Source organism: Cibotium barometz, chromosome 26 (assembly GCF_041138505.1).
Source record: "Cibotium barometz isolate CiBa-2024 chromosome 26, ASM4113850v1, whole genome shotgun sequence".
Taxonomy (NCBI): domain Eukaryota; kingdom Viridiplantae; phylum Streptophyta; class Polypodiopsida; order Cyatheales; family Cibotiaceae; genus Cibotium; species Cibotium barometz.
Genome location: NC_141071.1, coordinates 34,983,649 through 35,007,639, shown reverse-complemented (window position 1 = coordinate 35,007,639; position 23,991 = coordinate 34,983,649). Strand labels below are relative to the sequence as shown.

General features: G+C 39.4%; 1 protein-coding gene across 1 annotated transcript in view; it reads left to right on the top strand.

The window, feature by feature from the left end:
• The first annotated feature begins 2,645 nt into the window (after nt 1-2,645).
• Nucleotides 2,646-23,991, top strand: part of LOC147623899 (uncharacterized) — a 46,584-nt gene continuing 25,238 nt past the window's right edge. Inside the window, exons 1-2 of the mRNA XM_086820824.1 lie at nt 2,646-3,080; nt 3,175-3,456. Of these exons, the coding sequence (XP_086676950.1) occupies nt 2,646-3,080; nt 3,175-3,456 (717 nt within the window). The remainder of the gene's footprint in view (nt 3,081-3,174; nt 3,457-23,991) is intronic.

Sequence of the window (23,991 nt, the reverse complement as noted above, 5' to 3'; positions counted from 1 at the left end):
TAGGGTGTTTTTTAATTCAAAACAATGCATCTTGAGTATAGTTTTTTATTCCCACTATGGTGCCTTATTTTATTGAAAAAAGACACCACTCTCTTTCTTCATTACACTTTTGAATGTAACGAAGCCAACTTTGCTAACCAAACTTGAACCGAACTTCGTCCCTGCAACCCATCATCTTGCATTGTCTCCCTCATTGTCTTCCCGACTACACAACCACAACTACTCCAAATCCGAATTTTTTTGAGCGGGAGGTTTTTGATTTTCTCTTCTTCTCAAGGCGGCAAGTTTTGAAAAAGAATGGAAAAGTATATGTTCTTCATGTGCCATACCTGCTTGTGCATGAATAACAATCCCATTTCTTACCTTTTTCAAGTGAGGGTTGTGCTTACAAGTACTCTGTACATTTTGGTTCATCCAGGATACCACCAAGTTTGTTTGATGGACAAGGAGGTATTATTTAGTGATGTTGTCTTTTGGTTATAATGAAGCAATCTTCTTCACGGGAGATAAGTGTAATATCTTTGGTTTTTTTTGGTTAAAGTGTGAGTTCATGATGCTTTTTGGTGTTGTTAAAGCACAGAACAATGCAATGGAACCTGTGCAACAAAAGAGGAAAAAGGTGGACATCCACTTCCAAGTAGAACCCGATTATGCTCCGTGCTGTAAGAGAAATTGGTCTAGGCCAGCATGCGAAGCCCGCATTACTGAGCTTCGAAATGAAGGAAAGAAAAATATGGATCTATGGTTGGATGGTAGTATTTACCCACCAGATCCAACCTCCTCTCAATCTCCATCATTCTTTGGGTTGACAAGTTTCTTCAAGTTTGTGTGTGAGGGTGAAAATGGATTGCTTGGGTATTGCAAAAGACTGTTTGGCCAGTGTCAAAGTATCTTTGAAAGACATTTGAGTGATAGAGATGCCAGGATAAAAATACTTGAAGGCGCGAATTTTTACTTGGCATCGATCACAACAGCTTTGCAAGCTTCAAACGAGGACAAAGCAAAAGTTTGTGCTGGGTTACAAAAAGAGTTTGATCATTTGCAGCAGACTATTTGTAAGATGCAGGACACTATTAAGGAGAAGAATGAAATTTTGGCAGTTCGAGAAATCAACAATTTCACATTGGAGAGTGAGAATGCACACCTTCGAAAACAACTTGAAAAGTTCAACAGAAAATTGCAATATTTGAAAGACACGCCATTGGGTGCTCGATTACGCAAGAGACAGATCAAACCATTGGAAGAACTCAATGTTGGAGGTGGCCAATGGAAGCGTCGTGTAAAAGCTTGCAGGTATTGGGATCTATCATTTCTTTGAGCTTAAATTTCTTTGAGCACTCACTTTCATTTTCATCTTTAGTTTCTTTTTTGGAGATGGGGGATCGGGTGTGGGGGTGGTATAGTTAGATGAATGGTGGACTGAAATAGCTATCGTTGTTGCTTCAGGATGGTCACAGATGTTGTGGGTCCAAAAGAGCAAGGTTCTGATATATTTGGCAAAGTTCTGACAAAAGACATTGTGGAGTCAGCAATACAGCATCCTAAGTTTGCAAGACTTCGATCAGACATAGCAAAGCAATCCTTGCAGGAGGTGAGTGAAGCATTCACGCCTGCAGATGCACAAGGTATATGTGACATGGCTGGTATAAGCACAAAGTCTTATAGGATGTTGTTTAATAAAGTTAAAGAGGGTTTCAATTGTAAGCTTGGAAAAAAAATAGTAATTCCCATTCCAAAACCATTTCACGTGAACAAAGCTCGAAATATTCTCAACTTGGGAATGGTCGAACTTCTTGGAGAGCCTTGTCACGTGTCTAGCACATTGACAGTGACTAAAAAGAGCGGGGAACAGAAAATTATAGAGCTTACATAGTTCAACAATTTCATCATGGATGTTCAGAAATTACAAATGGCTATGGTGAAATTTTATGACATCAGTGTACATGAGTGCAATGGAAGGCTGAAATTTGTTTTGAAACTTGATGAGAGTGAGGTGATCAAAGGACAGAAGCTGGAAAGGGTTAGCATTACTTTAATGAATAGAGCTTTGGATGCAAGTATCAGTCATGCTGATGAGAAGCACTTTAGTGTACAATCCAAAAATGAGATTTGGTGGCTGGCTGCATTTGAGGTGACGTGCTATCCATTTTAAAAAAAAGAATATTATGTTGCTATCCTCTTGTTATGATGTAGACAATCTAACAGTTGTTGTTAACAGGTTCCAACAGAGACCCATGAAATTCTGAAGTGGTACTTCAACCAAACTGAGCTTCCTTCCACTATCCAATGGCGAAAAGCTTTATGTAGAAGGATATGGTGAATATGAGGTTGAATGGCACCTGGCTGCAGATCTTAAAACCTTGAAATGCATGTTTGCTATTTCCCAAGGAGCAATGGCCAAGTATCCTTGCCTGTATTGTATGACCGAACGAGGTGTCTCCAAAGGAGGAAAAGAGAGAGAATGGAAATGCCTAAATGCAATCAGTAATAGGCGTGAACCCCCAAATCATGATGCTCCAGGAGTGGATCCTAATTGGGATCCAATTCTTCCTATCCCTTTGATCAGAGTTCATATTTGTGTTTTGCATGCGCTGGTTAGAATAATTGAGAAACTAGTCTACATGTACATCGAATTTTCATGGAATATGAAACCAACAGTAGAGAGTGAAAGAACTATTAAAAAAATAGAGCAAGTGCTTTCAGATGCAGGTTTACATTGTGGTCAAGTGAAGATTGAGAAGGACTTGAGAAGATCAGGGAGGACCGGAAATGTTCCTAGCAAACCATGTTTTGGAGGTGCAAAAGCCAGAAAGTTCTTATCTAATCATACCCAGAGAGGTCATCTGGGTACAGATTTTGAGGTGTGGAGGAAGCTTCATGCAGCTGTACCTGATCGAGGCTCTTCAGGACAAGCAAGGGTGGCAAAGGCCAAAGCGTGGTTGGCACTTGATCGCCTAGCACCTTTGTTGCAAAAAGCAAGGTTTGAAGATGGGGATGTTGAGAAATTTGAGGCAGTTGTGACAGAGTTCTACACTAGCTATGAAAAGGCATGGGGTGCGACAAACTTGACACAATACATGGTTATTACTTGAAAACCTACAGCTTTGAGTTTTTTTTGTTGTTCAAAAAATATTGTACGATACTAAATGTCTTGTTGTTGTTGAGCATTTGTAGCACATTTTGCATGCACATGGAACCTTTTTTGCGGAAGAGTATGGAAGCCTTGGGATTTGGTCTACCCAAGGCATGGAAAGATCTCATTGGCAAGCACGTTGTGCCTATCAAAGGGCCACACAACATGGAGGAGGAATAAAGAAAAGTAATCCCATGAAGCAACTATGTCAGTGGTGGTATAGGCGGATTCAAGTGAGGGCTCGTGTGAAGATCAAACATGCTGAATCAGCTGTGTCATGTGCAATAAGAAAGGTTCAAGCTGAACAGAAACGTTCAATATATGTCTCCTCACAGGGAAAGCAGAATCATGCTGAATGGCTAAGACAACGACAAAGACAGGGCAGAGTGTGGAAGAAAATTGATCATTGAAATATATATTGTAAAACAATGATGTAACTGGGAAAGATTTTAAAAGAACAAGAGCTTTCATCTATGTCCCATATAAATGTTTCCAATATATATACATTTCATAGTTTGTAATGGTAAACAAGAAGAGTATTGAGAAATATGACGAAACTTCTTAGCAACTGGAACAATCTAAATTTGTTAATGTGGAGCAGAGACTTCCCCCAGCCGAGCCTTTTTTGATGACGTTTCTGCATCATCTTCTTCATCCTCTATCAATGGCACAACAGGGACCTTTGGCCTTGCTATTCTAAGAAGATGCTTCTTTCCGCAATCACTCAACAGATTAGGATCTGTGATTCCACATGCCAACCCGTAAGCAGCATATGTTAAATAATATTTACATCTTAACGAATATACTCCAGGTCCCTCTCCAAAAATTCGAACAGCTGCTTGCCGCTCCAGAAGTATTGCCTTGTTTGCATTCAGCCTTAAGTGATAGCCACCTAAATACCTGGATAGAGTCTTTATCGCTATCAGAGGAAAACTGGCATTATCCTTGGAGAAGCTAGCGTGAAATATCACAATTTGAGGAAATTTTAGGCGATGTATATATGTTCCTAGTGTCGAATCGTGGCCCAATCCCCCCATACGCTTGCCTGAAGCACGTTTGAGGAATGAGTCTTCATATATTTCCAACTGAAAAAATAAAGGAGCATTAGCCAGAAACAACATCACCAAACATTTCAGGACAAAGTTGATAAAGCCAAATCCACAACAAAAAAAAACTGACCTCTTGGTTCTCATCTGCTTCAAGCAAGGCATCTTGCCATAAATTAGTGCTCGAACTAGGAACGGTTTCCGCTGACTTATTTGGCACATCCCTAAACCCTCCCATGTTGGTGATATTTAGTCTGTCCCTTGCTTCTTGTAGCTCTTCCTCTGTGGCATCTTTTCCTTCATATCTAAGGGCATCAGCATAGATCATCTTTAGTGTTGCTGCAGCAGATAGGAACTCGGTGTCTTTCACATGGCTATCCACTAGTAAGTACTTGTCTATCCCATCATCATCTACAAAATTGTCATCGACCTCCAGATTTTGAGCTATGAAATCTATGCAATGGTCCTCCCTTAAGTTAAATACATGTTGTATGTCTGTCAGCAATATATACTCTGAATCTCCTACTTGGTAGGAGGGGAGTAATGGCGTTGGAATGGGGGAGGAGTCATCTGATTCAATCACAAGCTGACCTATATCACTGTTTTGTTCTCTAACTGCCTCAATATCAACCGCCGAACTGAGCTTCCTCTCTTCTTCAACATTGAACTCCTCAATCACATGAGGAGTGTCCTCCTTTTCAGCAACATCCTCAACGGTGGGACTAGCCTGACGAGAAATCGTGTCTTCACTTTCATTTGTTGCATGCGGCTCTGTACATTCTTCATCTGTTAATTGCACGTTCATGTGCAAGAAGCATAAGAAGGCATAAGAGTATTCCATCAAGCGGCATTTTCTTTTGTGAAAAGGGCATAGCAAAGCTCTCTTCTTATCACATGGCACCTTGTGCCAATCCCTGTTTAACCTCTGCTTCTTCTCCGGCGACACCTTGAGATTAAAATGAATGTGATTTTTCCCATCAATCATCATTGGTTCTTCATTTGTGAGCTCGTCAAACTCTTGCTTTGCCTCTTCGAAGTATCCATGATGGCTAGAAAATGTATCCTCCAGAGAAAAATCGCAATTGAACATCAACGAAATTGCAGGGTGTAAATCATGATGTCGACATTTGTAGAGGAAGTCATATAATAGAGTTGCAGGTGTTTCTTTAAGCTCTTCGTCCACATCAAACTCGACTTGAACTTGCGCCATGGCTGAAATCAAGGGTGTAGATAAGACATGGAAAATATTAGTTCAAGCAATGAATCAAGAGACAGTCGATCTTAAACAACAAATCTCTGTGTGGTGTGAATGGATTCAACATAACGCAAGAGGAGATGCCAGAGGAATCCAGGTATTCCTCCTCGCGTTGTAGTGAATCTATTTTCCCTAACGCAAATAAAATTGCAGCTAAGTCAAGGACCTCTTCTCGCGTTATGGTGAATCGATTCACCATAATGCGAGGAGGAATATTGTGCTTCCTATGGGACCTTCGCTCGCGTTATGGTGAATTGATTCACCGCAACATGATAACTTTATCATCCTTTGGCAATGCCTCTTACGTTATGGTGAATTACAAATAAAGATAGTTCTCCAGTACCCATACTGAGAGAGGAGGTGCCAAACGAATTAAAATACTCTTCTTCGCAGTCAATTCACCATAAGGCGAGGAGTCATAGGTTTTCAATTCACCTTAACGCGATGAAAAGACAAAGCAAGAAGTTCTCCACGACTGAAACCAAAACAACGAAATAACAAAAGAAGAAGGAAGCACAAAAGAGATAAAATACCAGGAAAACGAATTGTATACAATCGTCGCAGGAGATGGAGATGAAGGAGGTTGGAGGTTTGTCTTTGACGTTGGATACAGGAGGATGATTGATGGAGGGTTGGAGGAGATAGTCAGTCGTTGATGGAGATGAAGGCCGTTGGTGGGGAGATAAATAAGAATACGAACTCCAAGAGAGGCAATAAATGAGATGAGTATCCTAGAAAATCCATTTTTAATGCTACGCGACACGTCAGCGCCGCGTTTTCACCCGCCATTCCATGAATGCCACGTGGCAGCCCGCCGTGTACCTAGCACGTGTACAAGCTATAAAGTTTAATCAAAGCCCTTTTTAATGCTATGCGATACGTCAGCGCCGCCTAGTCACCCTGGCAGCCCGCCAGCACGTGTGTGTTCGCTCTAAAGACTAATCAAAGCCGTTAATCACGCCACCTTTTCGTCCTCTTATCGATTTTGCCTTGTCCCGTCCTCCTGCTTGCCTCCAGGTGACTTCCGACTACCGCCACAGTACTGAACCGATTTTCCACCTCCTGCAGGACAGTCTCCATCCATTCGCACGCAAGAAATGTAAGTTTTTGTATACTACTTGATTGTTTTGTAAGTTTCTTGTATATTGCTTGTTTGTTTTGTTTTTTCTTCGACTGTTTGTCTTCTGCCGTGGTGATTCGATTCACCTTAAAGCACACGACGGGCCATTAGAATCTCAATAAGCTCCATGTCTTATGGTGAATCGAATCACCATGGCAGAAGGCAAACGTAAGAGATTCGCGCGATAATCCTCCTCCTCTTGTAGAAAATCGATTCACTATAACGCGAGAAGGATTGTTTTGCTTTGACTGGCCCTTAGACTCGCGTTATGGTGAATCGATTCACCATAACGCAAGACCAAGGGGCAAAGGATTCACGATAATCCACCTCTTATTGGTGTCAATTAATTCACCTCCTACACGATAGTCTCCATCCATTCCCACTCATAGAATGTGATGAAAGTGTATTACTTGATTGTTTTGTGAGTTTCTTGTATAATACTTGATTGTTTTGTTTTTCCTTCGACTGTTTGCCCTCTGCCATTGTTTTCTCTTCGACTGTTTGCCCTCTGTCATGGTGATTCGATTCACCGTAAAGCAGACGACGAGTCATTAGAATCTCAATACTGCTCTATGTGTTATGGTGAATCGAATCACCAAAATGCAAGACGGAATGGTAAGAGATTCGGGAGAACCCTCCTCCCGTTGTAGTAGATCGATTCACTATAACGCGAGGAGGATTGTTTTGCTTTGACTGGCTCTTAGTCTCACGTTATAGTGAATCAAATCACTATAACGCAAGATCGAAGCTCAAAGGATGCACGATAATCCGCCTCTTATTGGTGTCAATGAATTCACCATAATGCGAGAAGGATTATTGTGTTTCTGTGGGCCTTCATCTCGCGTTATGGTGAATGGATTCACCATAATGCGAGGAAGTGCATATTGCTTTCTTGGCCACCCTCTCTCGCTTTATGGTGAATTGTTAATCGTGTACTACTGAATAGCAAAGTTTTCTGCTTTTTCTTGCGTTTTCAGATGGCTCGTGTAAGGCATACAGCTAGACCCATTGACAATGCAGCTCCCTCATCTACTGGGAAGAAGATGGGCGTTCTGAAAGCCTCAAGATCCAGGAAATCAAGCAGTCCTTCCCGATTGTCCAAAATGCAGCCTAGACTAAGGCGTTTCGCAGAGCATTCGGTAGCCCTCCGAGAAATCAAAAAGTTTATGAAGCACCCGACAGCTGCTATTCCCAGATTGCCTTTCCAGAGGCTTGCCAGGAGAATTTGTGAGCAGAATGGAATTTTGTTTAGGTGGAAGGCATCGGCCTTGTCTTGCTTGCAGGAGGCCACAGAAGATTGGATGATCGAATTTTTTTTGGATAGTTACGTCCTTGCTGCCCACGCAAACAGGGTGACAGTAATGAACAAAGATTTTTTCAGCCTAGTAGCCCTTCGTTTCAGATACGATAAGTTACTTAGACTAGTTACGTTTACTGATGAACGAATGTTACAAATTTTGGATGTCCGTCCTGTACAAAAAGTGAGAATTGAAGAGGTGACCGAGGGAGGTCCAGATCATGAACATCAGACTCGGGCAAATTTAATGACAAGCGCTCAAAGGGAACATCAAGCTGCAATGCTTGCATTGCAAACAAAAAGGAAAAATGTTCGCGCACTCCACGCCATGAATCGGGAGGCGCTGCAATTTTTGTTGCCGGAGTTCTATGTACCCTTTAATATTAGAGGACATAGATGTTATTTCCCGATTCATGCTGAAGAAATCAACATTTTGTTTGATCCCAAAACTGAAGTCAACGACAAAGTGCTCAGATGTGTTTTAAGGTATACTCTTTTCTCTGTCCTCCCACAATTTTTCATTCTTGGCTCTTAAAGTTGATGCCTCACTCTTGATATGTTTCCTTGTGAAGTTTTGTTATTTCGCTATTGCCCGAGGATGTACAGCAACGAGTGTTCCAGATTGATTCACTGGTCTCAACACTGTTGCTCGTAGAGTCAGTTCTGTACCTCGATGTGCGAAACTGGTTTCGGGAGGTCCAGTTGGACGATGCCCGAGTATTTTTTTTGGCATATCATGAAAAGTGAGTTTGTCTCTCTCTCTCTCTCTCTCTCTCTTGCATGATGTTTATAGGAATCACCGTACACGAGTTATATAGTGCTTCCTTTGGATTGAAACTAATAGAAATCTATTGTGCAGTTCCCATTGGAGTCTTCTACTAGTCGACGTGCAAGAAAATGTCATTTACCTTACAAATTCGACATCTGGTGTCCATGGAAATGTTTTGCTGTAAGTAAAAATCATTAAGATACATATTATTGTTTGAGTTAGGAGTCCGGATTGATCAGGATAATGATTGGTCTCTGTTTACAGTGGAGTCAGGAAACTAATGGCAGCTTACGAGAGCCTCAGCATGGACATCGACACCCTGGATCGATCGACCATCCGAAGGGTTAGTGTCCCCAAACAAGAAGATGGCTACAGCTGTGGGTGGAGGGTTGCACTTAATGCAATGTTGCTGCTACGAAGCATTTTTCAGCTCCCTTCAGAGGATGTAAGCATTTTCAGCTCCATACGCATGCGTGCTCTTGTCTATCTTCTTATATATTGGCATGTTGATCTTATTTATGCCTTGATGAATTGTGATGGCAGTTTCCATCAATGTCTCGCTACGTGGACCTAGACGTCCAAACATTTAGGGAGGAAACGATTGCGAAATTGATCGAGGTCGCTGAAGTTATGCCTCCAGACGGGCCAGTGGACTTCATCCCGCCCAATCCACGAGGGGGGATAGGCCCCCCTGAGCCTCTTACATGGGCTCCATACTTGTGAGAAGAGCCATGGCTCCATCCTGAAGCCGATACCTATGGGTTCCAGTAATAAATAGTTTTTTCCTTCTTCCAACAAATGTACATTTGTAAATATGCAGCTATACATGTATTGGAGAGAGAACATCAATTGTAAATACACTTTTCATTTGAAAATCAGAGGATCAAATTTGCTACTGTGTTCCTTCACTGCTTGCTTTCTTACTTTAAGCCTTTTTTGTGTACATAAAAATTCAATTGGGGAATTCTTGCCTTCATTACATTGTTTTAAACAATAAAGCATTACAAAAGCAATGTTCTGAATAGATAAATTTATTGCATATAAAAAATACATTGTCACCGTATACATGGTCACATCATATATCTTCTAGTGCCTCCAATTCATGTGGGGCTGCAACATCTTTACAAATGATCTGATGCTCTCTTCTTTTACTTAGCTTCCGACCATCGAGCTTGAAGCAAAATTGATCTGGAGGATTCTGAATAGCTACTTCTAATTCCTTCCTAACATATTCGAGAGTCCAATTCTCTTCCACTTCCAATGTCAAAGATGGGTGACCCTGTCGAATCATAACTATATCTATCAAGCAAGAGTGGCTGCTATCTCTTGTATCTTGGTCCATGCTTTCCCAGTTGTTGTTGATCCATCGCCACCTTCTATAAGTAAATGACATGCACAGATGTTGCCTGGCAATATAGTATCTGATTCCAAAATATCATTAGGATAATTTTCCGAGTATAATCAAATAAGCGTTGTAACTGTTTCACAAAAATACATTATAATGTTATAACACTCACCGAAATGCAATGTCGGAGGTGTTCAATCGACATTCGATCAAATCATCTCCCTTTGATGATTTCACTCTCCAACCTTTGTCAAACAAATGATCAAGCCAGACTTCATCTACATCTTTGCACACAAAAGTTGTTCTAGTTTTTCTCAATTGTTTACAATCAGAAAATAAATGAACAAAGCATGCAATTGGAACAAACAAACTTAAGTGCACATTTCTTGCACCAATGCTAGGCTTCATAGCACATTTAATATCATTAAACATTTTGGTCCTGTATGACTCTATCACTTCTGTGTCAAGCAATGGCCACTCAGGACTATCAAGTGCGGGCAACGGAATACGTTCCAACATGTCGACTCGATTGAGTGGGCAAGGTATAAAATGAGTCATAGAAATATGTTCTACTTCTTGCGAGATCACTTGGTGCACGACCTTCATATTGAAGTTCCCCCACCTCACCATGTACGACATTCAAGAATCCCGTCAAGCATTGTGCAGGCTCCCACTCCTGAAGATTGGATGGGTACAAATCTGTGCAAGGCAGAAAAATGTATATCAATCACCTTATTTGCAACATTGAAATACAAAACACAAGCACTTACAATGTGGTCTGTGTCTTGGAAGTCCTTCCAATGGTCCCACGTTGATCTCTTTTTGCATGAATACATGCTGGATCAACACTTCTTTGACAGTTTTCCCTCCTGGTGCCATCTTAAAGTCAAGGATCCTTCCTTTCCAATGTTTGGCCAAGTCTTCAGATGCCTTTCCCTTCACTCGGTAGTGGCCTTGTTTTCCTGGCTGCATAGTGACCCAAGAGTACTTCCTGTAAACTTGGGGAATCCATTCTTCGTTCTCGTCTTTTATGTTATACAACACAATAGATGAGATACTGCTTCTTGCTCATTTCAGTCCACTTTCGTGTAAGATCCCTGTTCCCACCGAGCAACGGATTCAGGGTACTAGCAGCGGAAGTAGCGCTTCTCGCGCGGGACAGGGGTCCCACACTCGGGGCCTCGCCCACGGATATCCGGATAAGAGACTAATCCGTCGGTTGTTCCAAAAACCGAACCCGGAAAAACTTCCTCTACCGGAAAGCACGGGCGATTCCACCAGGATAACTTTTTACTCTAACGTAGTCAAGATCATTTCTGATCGAGATGATCCGATTACATCTATAAGATACTTAGTCAGTTCAAGGAAGAAACTTGCACTTGGATCATTGGGATCAATGCTTTTTTCCCCATTCAAGAGGCACAGCCGTTGATTCCTATCCATAGAACAGTTTCTGTCCGGGATTTTTTTTTTCTATCGTAAAAACAAAAGTTTGAGTCTCGATTTACGGATCCATCAGTCCAGCCTAACCCCATCCAATCCCATGGATTAGCCAACCGCCCAACCACTGTAGTGATGGGATCCAATTAAAAATTTGGTTAGGTTTTGTCCCGGGTACCAAGGAAAAGAGTTCCAAGGCCCCCTAGCCGGATGTTCATGCAAAATAAAACTAGTCACACCACTCACACACCCAATATGAAATTGCCTTTTTCAACCAGATTCAACCAGTTTAAAACAATCCTTTAATAAAACCATAGTATCATTGATCACCATCTTCCAATTTATCCAATTGATTATTAATTTCCCATCATTCCTTCATCAGAGTATCTATGGCATCATTGGCAACTAGAACGCTCAGGAGCCGTTTCGATAGTTCCTAGCCCATAATACTTGGCAATATAATCACTTAACATGATGGACTCTCGTTGAAGATCAGCAAGATCAACCAACAGATCCATATAAGGAGCCATGGACTCATCCATTGAAGACCAGCAAGGTCAATCAACCAGATCCATGCTCGATTTCAGAAAACAACTCCAACTCTGTTCCAATATCTTCCTCGACGCACGCGTGGGTATCCTAGGCAACCCAGAGCCCGAGCACCGTATGGTCAGCACCCTCTAGGATCCTTCGCAGGTAACCTAGCGCTTCACGCATAGGCCGCTTCCTTGGCCCCTCATCCACCGTACCGGAAGCTCACCATTTTAATCGCACCGAGGCTGGTCAAGACCTCGGCCGACCTTGCTACGCGAGACGTCCTTCATTGACTCCCCGTCAGCAGTTGCAACTTTCTCATCACGACCTTAATCACAAGACGGTCAAAATGCTCCCCCCAGCATTCTTGACATAAAACAATCATTTACAGACAGCATTTACAAACAGCATTTACAAACAGTTTACAATACAATTTCTATTTTAACTTTCATTTTTCCACATTATCCCTCCTCAATCTACATTACTTATTCCATATTCCATTTATATGTATACTCATCCCATCACATCATTTCCATCTCATCACTTCAGATTCCCTCACATCACAATCGTATATTCACATCCATACATCCACAACTATATGCGTACATTCACATCTACATGCATACATCTACATCCCTATGCATACTGCATCCACATCCACATTCACATTCACCTCCATACATCTACATCTACATGCATACATCCACTCCACATTCACATCCACATCTATACATCTACATCTACATGCATACATCCACCTCTACATCCACATCTACGTCTATACACCTACATCTACATGCATACATCCCCATCCACATCCACATCTACATCTATACATCTACATCTACATGTATACATATACATCTCCATTCACAACTACATCTACATGCATACATCCATATCTCCATTCCCATCTACATCTATACATCTACATCTACATGCATCCATCCACCTCCACATCCACATCTACATCTATACATCTACATCTACATGTATACATCCACATCTCCATTCACATCTACATCTATACCTCTACATCTACATGCATCCATCCACATCTCCATTTACATCCTCATCTACACATCTATTTCTACATGCATACATCCACGTCCCATGCATACATCCACCTCCACATTCACACTCACATCCATACATCTACATCTACATGCAACATCCACATCTCCATGCATAATAAAATTCTTTTAATTAATCTAGGATGATAGTTCCTAGAATATGGTAGGAATTCCTCTTTTTATACTTTGAATGAATTTATTTTATGCGTAATTTCTATAAAAATTTTGCCATAGCTCCGCTACTATGACTGATAAATCTCAATTTTTTTCTAAGGGATAAAGCTCGTTATTAAAGAAATAATTAGAATGGTCTCTAATTGGATCATTAATCCATAATGGTCTCTAATTGGATCATCAATCCATAATGGTCTCTAATTGGATCATTAAGAAAACAATTAGAATGGTCTCTAATTGGGTCATCAATCCATAATGGATTGAATCATCAATGTGCATAAACTAAAAGCATAGCAAAAAGCCATTAATTTGGCCTCAAGCATAGCTTAATCTTGGATTAAGGAAAGGCTTTATGAAAAGCTTCATTTGGATTGAGAATGGTTCATGAGTATGACCATTTCTTGAGTGAGAGAGCGAAATTACATAAAAATCATTAGAATTTAAACATAAATGAAAATTAACTTCTATAGCATTTATTAAATTATGTAACTCTTCACTACTATTCACCAATTAACTTCAATAGCATTTAAAAAACCATACCAATTAAACTTCTCAAGCTTGAGAGGGGTTGAGAAGAGAGAATCATTAAGAAATTATAGAAAGATCAAAATTCAATATACTTACCTTATAATTTGCTTGATTCTTTATTCACGGTAGAGGCCCCCAACCAATCAATTGGTTTAGTATGTTGATGGAGCCACCAATGGGGATTGAAGAAAGAGAGAAGTATCAAAACTAGTGAATTATTAAAGAATTCACAACTCTTGGCTTAGGTAGAGTAGAGTAACAATGCATAAGACACTCTATATTTTGGCTTAGGTGGAGTAGAGTAACAAGCATAAGACTCTATCTAATTTGGCTTAGGTGGAGTAGAGTAACAAGGCATAAGACTCCATCTAATTTGGCTTAGGTGGGGTAGAGTAACAAAGCATAAGACTCTATCTAATTTGGCTTAGGTGGAGTAGAGTGACAAAGCATAAGACACTATATATTTTGGCTTAGATGGAGTAGAGTAACAAGGCATAAGACTCTATCTAATTTGGCTTAGGTGGAGTAGAGTAACAAAGCATAAGAGACTATATATTTTGGCTTAGGTGGAGTAGAGTAACAAAGCATAAGAGACTATATATTTTGGCTTAGGTGGAGTAGAGTAACAAAGCATAAGACTCTATCTAATTTGGCTTAGGTGGAGTAGAGTAACAAAGCATAAGAGACTATATATTTTGGCTTAGGTGGAGTAGAGTAACAAAGCATAAGAGACTATATTTTTTTTTCAACAAGGGGAGGCTTCTATTTATAGGAAAATTTGAGCTCCTAACCAAACAAACTGATTCTAGAATTTTCCAAGTCAGTTTGGTTGAATTTGGACTAAATTTGGACCTAGTTTGGTTACTTTTTGATTCGGTTTGGTTCCATTTTGATTTGGTTTGGTTCAAGAGAGATGAGAGATAAAAATATCACATTATTTTTGAGTTTAAAACTCATTCAAGCATGTGAAATATGCACCTCCTTTAAAGAATTCCCCTTCCTTACATATGTGTCAAAATTTTATTGCTCATAGTTTTTTTACTAATAAACCTTGTACATTTTCAACTCTTCATCTTATGTGAAATATGCACCTCCTTTAAAGAACTCCTCTTCCTTACATATGTGTCATAGTTTTTTTACTAATAAACCTTGTACATTTTCAACTCTTCATCTTATGTGAAATATGCACCTCCTTTAAAGAACTCCCCTTCCTTACATATGTGTTTATTTACTAATAAACCTTGTACATTTTCAACTCTTCATCTTATGTGAGCATTTACTCATTTTTGGATACCCAAAATATCTCATATCTTTAATATTGCTCATAGTTTTTTTACTAATAAATCTTGTACATTTTCAACTCTTCATCTTATGTGAGCATTTACTCATTTTTGGGTATCTTCTTTTACAAATAGGATTTATCTCCTCCCTACACATGGATTGATGCTATTGGCCCATAGGAACCTTAATTGGACCATAATCTAAAAATTCCTGAAAATCTAGACCCTTAGACTAAGGTTCTTTATACTTATTTCCAATTAATTCCAATTGCACATTGGAAAATTCTTTTTGAATTTCTGTTTCAGGGGAACTTATTTTAATAAGATGAGTTATTTTTCCATCCAAAAATATTCATAATCTGAATATTCTCTCTCTAGCATATTTTTCTCTCTCTAGGCTAAAACAGTTAGAAACAAGGCCTTTATATTTTTGAAGAGGGATTGATTACAGGAGAAGATACTATACATCAAAAAGGGGTTGGGGGAGGAATCTTACATTCTACCCCACTTAAAAAACGCGAGATGTCCTCATCTCGCAACTTGGGATAATTTCGCAAGATGCACGAATATGAGACTTAGAGAAAAATTTTAATCAAGATTAACCACCAAGAAAAGTCTTAAAGAGAGCAGGATTCAAAATAAGAACAAGATTTAATCTTTATTCATTCTCGGAACTTATACAGTAAAGATAAAAGAACTCTTTACACTTCCATAAGCCCGTCCATCATATGGTCACAAAAGCAGTCCTCACAAAGCTGCACAAGTATAGGGTAACTCATCTATGGGAATGATTCTGCTGGTTATTGCCGCACCTATCTCAGTGGTATGAGGTGATCTAACAAAAGGACCTCTGAGAGGCAAGCCAAAAACGGGGTAAAGGCATATCTTCTCATGAGGAAGAAAACACGCCAGTAAGAAGACCCGCTCAGAAAACCCAAGATGTCTTGATCTCATGACGCAGTAGTATCGGGGACCCAAACCCAAAGCTTCAATAACCATGGCCAAGCGGACATTGTTACGAAAGTGCTGCTGACCCCAGGGTGTTACCCTAGTTATGTTTTGATAGGTCCGCCATTTGGTCTGCGCTACAGAAGTTCCTAGGTGAGGAAAAAGTGAGCGCTCATACTGTTCTATAAAGTCTTTCTTCACAGACTCTCTTGCGTCTTGAAGGTGAGAAATCATCAGGGATAAAACTAATTCCTGTTGCCAAGCCATGAAGGAGATTAAGAAAGAAAGGAGATTGATGGGAGTAAGATTACTGTGAGCGACAAGTAAAAGTTACGACTTATATAAAGGAAGGAGCTAGCGTAACCTAGAAGCCAACGGTAACTTGCCACTGAAGTTTTACCGTCTTTCCATGATTTGTGTTTGACACATTTTTCTATAGAAAGCATTAAGAATTTTGAGATGAGGAGATAAAAGAAGCTTGTAAGCTAAGTCACCTACTTTCATTGAATTCAGATATAAGGGTCACAATATCTGGGGGATAACTTCTTATACTCCCCAAGAGATAAAGAACTTCTTTTGGGCCGTACTCGAATGAAAACCAAAACCTTGGTATCCAAAACACCGATTCTCACTTCTGAACTCATTGTTCTAAATCTTTAAAACAGGTGGGACTCCTGAGAAAGTATTCTAGGGAAAGGGTCTTCCTTTTTTAAACAGAAACTTTCTTTTATTTTAGAGAGGGAATAATTATAAGATCAGAAAGGGAGATTCTTACTCCTGTATACCTCAAAGGCTGGGGAGGAATCTTACATTCTACCCCACTTAAAAAATGCGAGATGTCCTCATCTCGCAAGGTAAAGGACAGCTCTTTTTCTTAAGATCCAATTTTATTCTGGGGTTCCTTATATTCTGGTCAACCCAACAGAACACTGGGATAAATATCCCTTATATAGAACTCATCATTAAATAACAATTCATTCAGATCATATCATTCATATCTTTAACATGATAATGGTCCATTAGACCGAAAAGTTTCCTTCGGAACATTCCTCCACGGAAATTTCAATCAAGCAAGTTCTCAATTTGACATCCCTTAACTTGATCTACCGGTCAAGTATTAACAGTAGCAATCTGACAGTACAACCCACTAACCTCATAGTGATTTGCTGAATTCATTATCATCATTCTAGTTATGAATATCATCACAGGGACTCGTCCCATTCCCCCTCATTGTGGTTTCATTATATTTCAACTAATTTTTTAAAAATCAACATTTTTCAATCAGCATTTTCAATCAGAATCCAAATCAATTCATCCATTCTCAAACAGAATTAAAAATCATATCAATCACATTCGAAATCATCATCTAGATAGCATTAACACTTATAATTTCAAGTCTTAGATTTACTCGTATATACTGTCAGTAAAGAGCTGCAGTATACTCTCGGTATATACGGGTAATCATGGCCCTTGGAATTATAAGGTAAATACTATCATGTCTAGGCCTCAAGCAAGTCAGGGATTCTATATAATTGTGGTACTTCCATCTGAAGACCCAATTACCAAATTACGAGTTTCAGTTTGAATATCAAATTGTATGAATTATCTCACACAATTATAATCTTTTTGTGTCTCTTGATAAATTTTTGATATATTTGTCTTCTCAGTTGATCTTTATTAACCAAATGCTCTGATACCAACTGTAAGATCCCTGTTCCCACCGAGCAACGGATTCAGGGTACTAGCAGCGGAAGTAGCGCTTCTCGCGCGGGACAGGGGTCCCACACTCGGGGCCTCGCCCACGGATATCCGGATAAGAGACTAATCCGTCGGTTGTTCCAAAAACCGAACCCAGAAAAACTTCCTCTACCGGAAAGCACGGGCGATTCCACCAGGATAACTTTTTACTCTAACGTAGTCAAGATCATTTCTGATCGAGATGATCCGATTACATCTATAAGATACTTAGTCAGTTCAAGGAAGAAACTTGCACTTGGATCATTGGGATCAACGCTTTTTTCCCCATTCAAGAGGCACAGCCGTTGATTCCTATCCATAGAACAGTTTCTGTCCGGGATTTTTTTTTTCTATCGTAAAAACAAAAGTTTGAGTCTCGATTTACGGATCCATCAGTCCAGCCTAACCCCATCCAATCCCATGGATTAGCCAACCGCCCAACCACTGTAGTGATGGGATCCAATTAAAAATTTGGTTAGGTTTTGTCCCGGGTACCAAGGAAAAGAGTTCCAAGGCCCCCTAGCCGGATGTTCATGCAAAATAAAACTAGTCACACCACTCACACACCCAATATGAAATTGCCTTTTTCAACCAGATTCAACCAGTTTAAAACAATCCTTTAATAAAACCATAGTATCATTGATCACCATCTTCCAATTTATCCAATTGATTATTAATTTCCCATCATTCCTTCATCAGAGTATCTATGGCATCATTGGCAACTAGAACGCTCAGGAGCCGTTTCGATAGTTCCTAGCCCATAATACTTGGCAATATAATCACTTAACATGATGGACTCTCGTTGAAGATCAGCAAGATCAACCAACAGATCCATATAAGGAGCCATGGACTCATCCATTGAAGACCAGCAAGGTCAATCAACCAGATCCATGCTCGATTTCAGAAAACAACTCCAACTCTGTTCCAATATCTTCCTCGACGCACGCGTGGGTATCCTAGGCAACCCAGAGCCCGAGCACCGTATGGTCAGCACCCTCTAGGATCCTTCGCAGGTAACCTAGCGCTTCACGCATAGGCCGCTTCCTTGGCCCCTCATCCACCGTACCGGAAGCTCACCATTTTAATCGCACCGAGGCTGGTCAAGACCTCGGCCGACCTTGCTACGCGAGACGTCCTTCATTGACTCCCCGTCAGCAGTTGCAACTTTCTCATCACGACCTTAATCACAAGACGGTCAAAATGCTCCCCCCAGCATTCTTGACATAAAACAATCATTTACAGACAGCATTTACAAACAGCATTTACAAACAGTTTACAATACAATTTCTATTTTAACTTTCATTTTTCCACATTATCCCTCCTCAATCTACATTACTTATTCCATATTCCATTTATATGTATACTCATCCCATCACATCATTTCCATCTCATCACTTCAGATTCCCTCACATCACAATCGTATATTCACATCCATACATCCACAACTATATGCGTACATTCACATCTACATGCATACATCTACATCCCTATGCATACTGCATCCACATCCACATTCACATTCACCTCCATACATCTACATCTACATGCATACATCCACTCCACATTCACATCCACATCTATACATCTACATCTACATGCATACATCCACCTCTACATCCACATCTACGTCTATACACCTACATCTACATGCATACATCCCCATCCACATCCACATCTACATCTATACATCTACATCTACATGTATACATATACATCTCCATTCACAACTACATCTACATGCATACATCCATATCTCCATTCCCATCTACATCTATACATCTACATCTACATGCATCCATCCACCTCCACATCCACATCTACATCTATACATCTACATCTACATGTATACATCCACATCTCCATTCACATCTACATCTATACCTCTACATCTACATGCATCCATCCACATCTCCATTTACATCCTCATCTACACATCTATTTCTACATGCATACATCCACGTCCCATGCATACATCCACCTCCACATTCACACTCACATCCATACATCTACATCTACATGCAACATCCACATCTCCATGCATAATAAAATTCTTTTAATTAATCTAGGATGATAGTTCCTAGAATATGGTAGGAATTCCTCTTTTTATACTTTGAATGAATTTATTTTATGCGTAATTTCTATAAAAATTTTGCCATAGCTCCGCTACTATGACTGATAAATCTCAATTTTTTTCTAAGGGATAAAGCTCGTTATTAAAGAAATAATTAGAATGGTCTCTAATTGGATCATTAATCCATAATGGTCTCTAATTGGATCATCAATCCATAATGGTCTCTAATTGGATCATTAAGAAAACAATTAGAATGGTCTCTAATTGGGTCATCAATCCATAATGGTCTCTAATTGGATCATTAAGAAAACAATTAGAATGGTCTCTAATTGGGTCATCAATCCATAATGGATTGAATCATCAATGTGCATAAACTAAAAGCATAGCAAAAAGCCATTAATTTGGCCTCAAGCATAGCTTAATCTTGGATTAAGGAAAGGCTTTATGAAAAGCTTCATTTGGATTGAGAATGGTTCATGAGTATGACCATTTCTTGAGTGAGAGAGCGAAATTACATAAAAATCATTAGAATTTAAACATAAATGAAAATTAACTTCTATAGCATTTATTAAATTATGTAACTCTTCACTACTATTCACCAATTAACTTCAATAGCATTTAAAAAACCATACCAATTAAACTTCTCAAGCTTGAGAGGGGTTGAGAAGAGAGAATCATTAAGAAATTATAGAAAGATCAAAATTCAATATACTTACCTTATAATTTGCTTGATTCTTTATTCACGGTAGAGGCCCCCAACCAATCAATTGGTTTAGTATGTTGATGGAGCCACCAATGGGGATTGAAGAAAGAGAGAAGTATCAAAACTAGTGAATTATTAAAGAATTCACAACTCTTGGCTTAGGTAGAGTAGAGTAACAATGCATAAGACACTCTATATTTTGGCTTAGGTGGAGTAGAGTAACAAGCATAAGACTCTATCTAATTTGGCTTAGGTGGAGTAGAGTAACAAGGCATAAGACTCCATCTAATTTGGCTTAGGTGGGGTAGAGTAACAAAGCATAAGACTCTATCTAATTTGGCTTAGGTGGAGTAGAGTGACAAAGCATAAGACACTATATATTTTGGCTTAGATGGAGTAGAGTAACAAGGCATAAGACTCTATCTAATTTGGCTTAGGTGGAGTAGAGTAACAAAGCATAAGAGACTATATATTTTGGCTTAGGTGGAGTAGAGTAACAAAGCATAAGAGACTATATATTTTGGCTTAGGTGGAGTAGAGTAACAAAGCATAAGACTCTATCTAATTTGGCTTAGGTGGAGTAGAGTAACAAAGCATAAGAGACTATATATTTTGGCTTAGGTGGAGTAGAGTAACAAAGCATAAGAGACTATATTTTTTTTTCAACAAGGGGAGGCTTCTATTTATAGGAAAATTTGAGCTCCTAACCAAACAAACTGATTCTAGAATTTTCCAAGTCAGTTTGGTTGAATTTGGACTAGATTTGGACCTAGTTTGGTTACTTTTTGATTCGGTTTGGTTCCATTTTGATTTGGTTTGGTTCAAGAGAGATGAGAGATAAAAATATCACATTATTTTTGAGTTTAAAACTCATTCAAGCATGTGAAATATGCACCTCCTTTAAAGAATTCCCCTTCCTTACATATGTGTCAAAATTTTATTGCTCATAGTTTTTTTACTAATAAACCTTGTACATTTTCAACTCTTCATCTTATGTGAAATATGCACCTCCTTTAAAGAACTCCTCTTCCTTACATATGTGTCATAGTTTTTTTACTAATAAACCTTGTACATTTTCAACTCTTCATCTTATGTGAAATATGCACCTCCTTTAAAGAACTCCCCTTCCTTACATATGTGTTTATTTACTAATAAACCTTGTACATTTTCAACTCTTCATCTTATGTGAGCATTTACTCATTTTTGGATACCCAAAATATCTCATATCTTTAATATTGCTCATAGTTTTTTTACTAATAAATCTTGTACATTTTCAACTCTTCATCTTATGTGAGCATTTACTCATTTTTGGGTATCTTCTTTTACAAATAGGATTTATCTCCTCCCTACACATGGATTGATGCTATTGGCCCATAGGAACCTTAATTGGACCATAATCTAAAAATTCCTGAAAATCTAGACCCTTAGACTAAGGTTCTTTATACTTATTTCCAATTAATTCCAATTGCACATTGGAAAATTCTTTTTGAATTTCTGTTTCAGGGGAACTTATTTTAATAAGATGAGTTATTTTTCCATCCAAAAATATTCATAATCTGAATATTCTCTCTCTAGCATATTTTTCTCTCTCTAGGCTAAAACAGTTAGAAACAAGGCCTTTATATTTCTGAAGAGGGATTGATTACAGGAGAAGATACTATACATCAAAAAGGGGTTGGGGGAGGAATCTTACATTTCGGGTGCCATGATAGATTAACAGACGTATGAGAAAGAACAAGTAGCAGAAAGTGGTTGACTGGGCTAACCGCTTTTGTGGATCAAGGAGGGAAGAAGAAATGAGGGACGGTGTGTTCTTTTGGGCGCCAAAGATGTTTCGAGATTCAAAAGTGGAACCAAGTTGAGGGAATAACCAGGAGAATGTGTATCTATCTATTCCAAGCATTCAAGCTTCATTAGTTCTAGGGGTGGTGGAAAGAATTTTTTAGTGCTCCACGTCTAACAGAGGAATGTGGAAAACATTCTTTTATTGTGTTAGTTTCTGACAAAAAAACGGTTTTAAATATTTTAAGACAAGGTGATGGTTTTTTTTAATATTTCATGAAGATAAGAGTTTCTCCACGTTTTGGGTGGGTTTGTACAGAGGTCCCACCACACCGGTGAATCTCGTTCGTAGATTACATGTCACTCAATCTATGTGTCTATTATTATATTATTGTTGAAACAGCCCTCTTTTGAGTCCAAAATTTTCCTAATGATTATTGTAGTCTATTACTGGATCTCGTTGCTGACCTGTTGGTCTCAACGGAGAGTCTAGAGTGATACTGTTTTGTGACAAACAAGGATTGAATGGAAATTTTGAGTTAGTGATACTGTTTTGTGAGAAACAAGGATTGAATGGAAATTTTGAGTTATGACATCTGTAACCAATAATTATTTATCAATGGATTGGTTTTAAAAGTTAAAGTTTAAAGAGGAGTGTGTGCGTATCTGTATTCTAAAGCAAAAGTTAAGAAAGGCATTCAATTATGGGTGGGTGAGTACTTGTCTGGTTCTACTAATTCTAGTGGTCGGGCAGTGGCTAACCCATGGGCCGGATGGGGCATTCAATTATGGGTGGGTGAGTACTTGTCTGGTTCTACTAATTCTAGTGGGTGGGTAGTGGCTAACCCATAGGTTGGAATCAGTAGAGTTTTAATAATAAAATTGATTAATAGGAATACGCTTAGAACTCGAGTAGTTAAAAAATTGATTAATAGGAATACGCTTAGAACTCGAGTAGTTAAATAAAAGCCTGAAGACTTCTCTAATGAATAGATCAACGGCTGTGCCTAATTCAATTAGGAAAAAAGCGTTGATCCCTTCAAGGTAAGTCTGTAATAGTTTCCCTTCTATCTGGTTTATTGAGATGAAGGTTAGTTTAGTATCTTGACCTCGTTAGAAAAATTTGTTAAGAAAATAAATGGTGGAATCGTCCCCATTTTTTCGAGCATGGGAAATTTTCCTGGTTTTGGTTTTTGGAATGACCACTAGCTTAGTCTCGTGTCCGGACATTTGAGGGCGAGGCCCTGAGTGGGAAACCCTGTCCCGTGCAAGAGGGAGCTGCTTTCGCGCCTATCAGCTATACCGGGAATCTGGTGTGTGGAGGGGGTAGTTGGGATCCCACAGAAAAATTTTCCTGGTTTTGGTTTTTGGAATGACCACTAGCTTAGTCTCGTGTCCGGACATTTGAGGGCGAGCACCTGAGTGGGAAACCCTGCCCCGTGCAAGAGGGAGCTGCTTTCGCGCCTATCAGCTATACCGGGAATCCGGTGTGCGGAGGGCGTAGTTGGGATCCCACAGAAAACTATCTGTATAATTATAGAAGCTGACCACCCAGGTCCTCCCTGGCTATTACAGCCTTGGGGACACTAGAAGTATCACTGGATTTATTAGAGTCATCATCCTATATATGATCATTGCCCTTCTTTGAAAACTTGGCCCTGGCCTTGGCTTTACCTTTGGTCTTGCAATCCTTAGCCAAGTGGCCCTTCTTTCCACAAGATTAGTATCATGACTCTGTTCTATCTTTTGCACTATA